The sequence below is a fragment of the Chiloscyllium plagiosum genome, chromosome 2 (genome assembly GCF_004010195.1).
Source record: "Chiloscyllium plagiosum isolate BGI_BamShark_2017 chromosome 2, ASM401019v2, whole genome shotgun sequence".
In the NCBI taxonomy this organism is placed as follows: domain Eukaryota; kingdom Metazoa; phylum Chordata; class Chondrichthyes; order Orectolobiformes; family Hemiscylliidae; genus Chiloscyllium; species Chiloscyllium plagiosum.
The window spans coordinates 102077549-102085018 of NC_057711.1; the positions used below are offsets into that span (position 1 = coordinate 102077549).

Genomic DNA, 7470 nt, shown 5'->3' on the forward strand with positions numbered 1-7470 from the left:
GTGACAATGCTAACAATGATACAGAATTTCCTGCACATTTCAGTCAATATTATATTGCTGTTCATTAAATTATTATATTCAAAATGTCTGCCAAGTTTCTGACATTGCTACTGGGACTACACTTCAAAAAAGAATTCCACTGGCTGTAAAGCACTTTGTGACATTTTGGGAGCATGAAAAGTACATTACTAAAACAGTACTAGATTTTTCTTCCCATTATATTTCTTTTACACTGACATGGTGGTAAACATGAATTGTGTTCACTTTACTTCCAAGCAATGTAACTATTCAATATCTCACACGGTTGCTCATTTACAAGGCTTGGCTCAGCATTCAGAACAATGCAAAAGACTAACTCGCATGAGATTCCGACATTTATACAAGTGCTGCACAACATGGATAAACTCCCAAAAATTCTCAGCCGTCAAGTCAGTATCTGTCAAAAATGGGATTTGCAGCAGGTGAATCATGTCATATTAAACCGCAGTATTGTTGGTTCCAGTGCATCTAATTTTTCATACCATGCCCACATTCAACATGCTTAGGATGAGACAATCAGACTGAGAAACCGGAATGATGTTCCAAATGGTGTACCCATTTTGCTCTTAATAATACAGAAGGAAGAGAAGCAAAAACAAAAGGCTCCGAGAGCAAGCCATAATGACAGTTAATGCGCTGCTGCCCCTGTTGGCCTACATTTCATTTAGATTGATTCAGGCAAAATTGCCTTTGCTGAAAATTTTTCTGAAACCAAAATGACATGGCTTAGAAACTCGCATAAATTACAAAACAATTTTTGCATTAAGCGCGATTCAGGAAATTCCAAGCACTCAAGTTTAGGAGAACAAAAAGTACCTCTAGGGTACCATTACGCTATTTCAACGGCATATAGTATTGAAAAATTATGCACTATCGTAAAAAGAAGCATTCTGATAGAGCTTAAAATCATTATTCCTCACAGCATTTGAAATCTCAGTCAGAGATCTGATCTGTTGAAACAGTTAAAAAATGCAAGATTACTTGTAATAAAGGGCTAATACTTTAAATACCCAAAAATATTTTTATTTCTCAAATAAAAGTGACATCTGTAGATGGCAGTAGGATTATGAATTCAAATACCTTGAGGGTGAGTAACTTTTAAAATGGCACTGATTAACAATGGCAATAATATGTTGCTTTATCACATTTGAAAACATTTCATGTATAGTAAATTTCTTGAGAAAGCAATGATTTCAAGTTAGTAACCCGTCAAGACATTTGTCAGAAAAGATTCTATTTAATGGCAACAAAACAAATAGTCAAATGAATTTTTTTTTGGATGAAAGCAGTTAAATGTAGAATCTTGGTTAAAAATTACTGTGACTGGATCACCAATATCCAAGGCAACTGTTCTGACACTGCTTTCAGTCAATGGTCAGAGCCATGTAACAGCTACGTTGCTCAGTCATTGAGGACACGGAGGCATATGGAGTAATCCTGTCTAATGTTGCTCCAAATTGATTTTCTCATTGGCTTTGATCTTTGCTTCTCATTCCAAGGGAAGTGGGCATCACTGGGAAAGCCAGAATTCATTGTCCAATTCTAATTGCCCTTGAACTAAGTAGCTTGTTAGGTGATTTCAGAGGGCAGTTAAGAGTTCTGCACTTGGAGTCACATGTAGACCACAACATGCAAGGGTGACAGACTTCCTTCCTTAAAAGGCAGTGAACCAGATGAGATATAATGACGCTGAATGCTAGCTTCATTAATGCCTGTAATTCTGTGAGCTTTAAATTCTAGATTAATTGAACCCAGATCTGGGGGATATTACCACTAGACCACAAAACAACTCGCTCCTAACTTGATAGGCCTCGCTAAATTTCCTCTCGATCCTTTTATGCACACAGAAGTGTGCAACAAAACTTTTAAGGGTTCCTGGGATACTTGCTTTATCATGGCCTTTAATGGGAGTTCATCCATGTCATGCATCACTCGTATAAATGTAGTTTCACAAAACTGTTGACAGCAGGACACTGCAGCCTCTACTTAGCTATCTAGAGGGTTACACCGATTACACTTTGTGTGCCCCTCATCTGTGGCCACAGAGTTGAGAGCTTGATAATTAACAGGACCTTTTCCAATTATCTTTTGGTTATTCAAAGTAATAGTACACAGGTAATTGTCAGGTAAACTAAGAGGAAATTGGGATAGGAGTTTGATGGAAAGTACTACCTGGTACTGTACTGTGGCATCACCTCTGTCCAGGTGGCCTTTGACAGGGACCATGTATTTGAAATCTCATTAACAACAAGACACTACAGCATGTAGAGAATAAAGCCTTATAGTCATTAATAAAAGACATTCCAATTTAGCTAGAACATTTTCTTCTGAATTGTTTTAATCACGTTTAATTGTTTACCAGCAATCAGGTAACAATGGAGAAACTCATGAGTCAGCTGACTGATCCATTAAATCGACCTAAGGATAATATCTGATAATACTTAGATGTGAAGTACCTATCGTAGAGTATTTCTGTAAATTAATTCCTATAATCTTGTACCACTTAAAAACAACTCAAAGCTGATCTAACAGAAGTTTTAAACACATGATGTTTGATAAGGTAGCTCACAAGAGGAAAATGAAATAGAAGGACATGCTGATAATGTTGGATAAAGTGGAGCATGCAACGTAAACACTAGCATAGACTAACTGGGCTGAACGGCCTGTTTTTGCACCATAACTTCTATTAACTACACCACTTCCTTCTAGTCCAACCTAGAAACTTCCTGTTTATCATAAAAACATGGTGTCAACGTAAATTATAGTCAAGACTTCCACAAACACTTCTTTCAAAATCTCTCTCAAACAGCTATTAACTTGAAACCACAACAAGGCACCATTACACTTCCATTCTCCATGTACGATAGAAAACAACATAGTCATGAAGCAATTCCAATTTAAAAATCAGGCTCAGAGTCTCAGCTGGTACAGTATTACAATAATCTATCAACTGCAAGCATGTGGATCAACAAAACTTATACTGCAGTGTTTCACCAAGTTTCCAGAAGTGTATGCAGGTAATAATATCACTGAACAGGTTGATTAAAACTTATCTACACAATAGGGCTGCTTGGAAGGAGCTACACACTAGCATGAAACAATAGGACTTCCTCACTGCTACCCAAACAATAATGAAAATCTGGCTTCCTTTGACCCATGGCAACTGAAGGCAACTTTTAGGTACTGACCTTTGGAGTATGTGGTAACATCACAAAGCCCATGCATTATTTAATTCTTGATTTTAAAAAAAATCTAGTTGCACTTACTAACACTAAACTCTAATTTTACATTTTTGCAAGTGACATCCACCTCGTCAAGTCCACAGTCCCTCTCTGTTAACTGTGAGAACAGAAAGCCAATTGAAACATGGTGGCTTGCAACATTTCAAATCATGGAACACTCCTTCCTTCACGTTTAAATTCCATAATCACCATAAACAGCTCCAATAAAAAAAGTGAAAGTTGTGTTAAATTAATAAGTACTTTGCTTATCTGAACATAAAATTTTTCTTTTCATATGGCTTCTCAAAATCGTTTACACATTTGAATCCGAACTGGAGAGAAAACAGGAGCCAACGTATAATTTACGTTATGCTATTTATGAATGAACACAAGTCACACACAGCTCTGACGCTATTTTCGCCACAAGTGTTCAAGATGTGGAAAGATGCTTCTCTGCTCAATAAAACACACGTGCTACTTGGAAGCGACAGGGGACATTTACGTAAATTTCCCGACTTTATCGGTTTTCTTTTAAAATGACAAAAACGGAAGAAAGAATTATAAAAGGTTGGGTTCACCGCATCAATCAAACGAGGGTCTCAGTACATAACCGTTTCGAAAGTAAGGCGTGTGGGTATTATATGAATCGAGTGAAGCGATTTCTAAAACTGCCATAACCAGCCTCGCTGAGAAGGCAGGGAGTGAGTATGTGAGCTGCGGCGCAGCACTGGGGGAGACACACACAAAGCCTTCACTGCAGAGCTGCTAGAGGGCGATCTATACAGACTAGCTTCTCACCTCCCTCAGCAACCCCAACACAAGGTGGTAGTAGGGAGGGGGTGGGGAAGGAAAGAAGGCGCAGATTTAATGCCTGCAACTCGTGTGATGCATATTTACAGGCCCTAAAACGGATTAACTCCTCAGTCCACCGCCGGACATGGAAGCAATTGGACTGTGTCTGCGTACACTGTAGCCGCATCCATCTGAATCTTGCCCAAGTCAATTTGGGAACCTCTCTCTCAGGTCACACAAATATTATAGAAAATAACATTACGAAATTAAAAGGCTGCAAACATTCTTAATTCTGGAAGAACACACGATATAAGAACCTTCATCCTCCCAAAAAAATATCAACACAAAAGGCGGCAACAATCACCTTCCTCCCTCTCCACTCTACCCCACCCCCTTTCCTTTCCCGCTTGTCCTCAGGGCCTGAGCTGAAACATGTTGAGTAAACCATGGATCCGGCTGGCCTCCATGAACATGGCTCTAATGCCGCTAGAGGCACGGGCAACAAGAGGGAGCGTTCCCACCGCCTTCCCCAAACCAATAAAACACACAAAAAAAAGCAAAATAAATAAACCGTCCAATGGCCTAGTGGTGCGGATAAGTAGCAGAACCGCAAAGAAAAGCCCTAAAAACAATGCACTTTGAAAACAAACAAAGCCTTCCTTCCCCAACAATAAAAAGGTCAAAACTGAAATTAAATATTTTTTGGTAGAGGAGGTTTAAACAAAAAAAATGCAGGAATCACGACGAAACCATTAATTTGCATACTGCATGAAATTGGTTCTCCCCTTCTCCCACACCCTAAAGGGGACGCAGATACATTGTAAGAATCAGTGTCCAGTTCTGATCACGATCTTTCCTCGAAACGAGGTAAATGGAGGGTTGAACATTTTCGTTTTACTAGCGAGGTTACTTTGTAACAGGAAGCAGCAATAAGCTACACTGAAGCAGATGAGTTTCCCATTTTTCTGTTTCACACACATTACTTAACATATCGTTTTACCTGTTTGCCTCTGTAAAACAAGCGCTGGCATTCCGGGTCCACATTGAAGCTTTCTTGGATTTTTAATCTCAAACATTCAATTTTGGTCAACCTAGATAAATCGTCCACGCAGCGCGTTTGCTTGCCGTCGATAGTCCGGACTTGAATCCACATTTTCCTCTCTTCTAACCAAAAGCAAAACAGTAAGATGACATTAATAACATTAGCGCAGGTAACCGGCTGCAAGCGAATAAGGAGAAAGGGTTGGTGAAAACAATTTTAAAAACCGTTAAGAATGGGATTTTATTTTTGGGGTAGGGGGAATAGAATAATTTCCACCAGCCCCTCTCCGCTGAGAGTAAGAGCTCTGAGTCAGTGTGTTGTTTACTGAACTAGGAGCAGACACACATGGGGTCACAGTACTAGAAGCAAATCTCGCGAACATATGATAATTAATTCGAGGAGGATGTTTAAAAAAAAACCTTCAAAATTCAAAATCGTTCCATTCACCTTAGAAACGTCCTTCTTTTAAAATATGTCAGAGCAATAATTATTTATTATCACTATAAGCCTCAGACATTGATGTCCTCCACTACTCTGGGACATAAATTTGCTTCTATAGTTTTCCGCTCCTGGACTGTCTTCTCGTTTCGGATTACTGGTTTTTCTCCTTTTGGCGGGCTGCAGGAAAACTCAAAACTCCGCCTTGTTTCCAGTCATTTTTTTTTTAAAGTTGGTTTCGTATGTCTGTTTGTTTGTTATCTCTCGATTTTAATAGGAATATTTCCAAAATCTTCACTTCGATGAGCGTCTTCCCTTCCTACCTTTCTCCCCATCCCACACCGTCGGATCCACACACCTCAGGACGGTCCAATATTCCTGATAAAATGACGTTTGAGATCTGTTGTTGCAGAGGAGCAATCATTTAATAAAGTATTTAAATAAATCTAATGCCAGATCGATCAGCCAAAACTTTCCTTCTACTCTGGTAATTCTTCTGGACGCAGGATAACTTTGTTGTACTACAGGTTTGTAAGTCCCTTAGAAATTAAAAATACTGCATTAGCACACCCTGCCAAGATGGGAGGTAGGTGACTAGGATTCTTGGGTTTCTGCTTTCTCCAGCAGTTTGTGTTTGGCCTCCACTTGTGTCCTTCACAGATGCCCAAAATATTTGATACTTTTTCAGAAGCGACTAATCCAGTTTTGGCCATTGTGGATGAGAAATTCCCACAAGTTGGTGGGGATGGTGCATTTCTTTCAACCAGGTTTTGAGGAAGACCTTGAAATGTTTTATCAGTCTTCCTGGTGACTGCTTGCCATGACAACACTTGAAGTCGAGAACTTGATTTGCAAGTCTTGTGTCAAAGGTATCTTACAAATAACTGCATCAAAAGAAAAGTCACGTTCAACTCAAAACCTTAACTCTTTTTCTCCCTCCACAGATGCTGCCAGACCTGCCAAGTATTTACAGCATTTGCTTTTTATTTCAGGTATCTGGCATTTCACTACAGAGTCTGTTCCTATTTGGCATACATATTGAAACTGCATGAAAAGTTACATAAAAGTTCCTTCATCCAACAACCTAGGATACCTCGTGCAGTATAAAAGTGATCCGTAGTGTTACAGAAGAATGTTGAAAATGAAGCAGGAATTCAGAGGAGTGTGTATGGTAAAATCTTCTGAATAGAAACTCATAGGTTTAAACAGAGAAAGACCCTGGTCAAAGCAATAGCAACATCCCCTCCACACACTCTTGCACACTCACATTCATTACCTCATAAGCACACTGATCCAACATTGTGAGGAGCTGTTAGCTCTTTAATACCTTCTCAGGTCTCATCTACCCCTTTCTTAGGCCTTTGCTACAAATTTATTTCACTAATTTCCCTAATCTTGGATATTTTGCACCTTAATGTAAGTGGGTCAGCATTGCTGTCAATCAGCACCAGGGACCCGGCTTAGATTCCAGTCTCAATCAGCTGTCTGTGTGGAGTTTGCACATTCTCCCCATGTCTCGCATGCATGGGTTTCCTCTGGGTGCTCCGGTTTCCTCCCACAGTCCAAACATATGCAGGTTAGATAGAATTGCCTTCTTGAATTGCCTGTGGAGTCCAGCGATGTTCAGGCTAGGTGATTAGCCATGGGAAATAGAATTCCAGGGATAGGGGACTGGGATGGATCTGGGTGAAATGCTCTATGGAGGCTCAATGTGGATTAAATGGATGGAATAACCTGCTTTCTTACTGTAGGGATTCTAACCTTCATTTGTCCATGATCTGTTACCTGGATCCCATCTGTACCGACAAGAGCAATGCCCAATTGGCTGTTAGAATCCTATTCCCTCAGAATTCACACTCCTCACAGATGGCCTAGAAGCTAGGTCACTCCTAAATGGCCTGTTCCCTGATTGCTATGAAATGGCCTGTTCCCTGATTG

The 7470-nt window shown here is 39.8% G+C and overlaps 1 protein-coding gene across 2 annotated transcripts in view; it reads right to left on the reverse strand.

The window, feature by feature from the left end:
- LOC122562310 (E3 ubiquitin-protein ligase UHRF1-like) overlaps nucleotides 1-5639 on the reverse strand; it is a 179955-nt gene extending 174316 nt beyond the window's left edge. The window contains exons 1-2 of one of the 2 annotated variants that reach the window (XM_043715177.1): nucleotides 5542-5639; nucleotides 5053-5216 (exon numbers count right to left, since the gene is read on the reverse strand). In XM_043715177.1, coding sequence (XP_043571112.1) covers nucleotides 5053-5205 — 153 coding nt within the window. In that variant the 5' untranslated portion in view covers nucleotides 5206-5216; nucleotides 5542-5639. Of the gene's footprint in view, nucleotides 1-5052; nucleotides 5441-5541 lie in introns of those variants that run through there. The other variant, XM_043715167.1, reaches the window with a different exon arrangement.
- Nucleotides 5640-7470: the final 1831 nt, after the last annotated feature.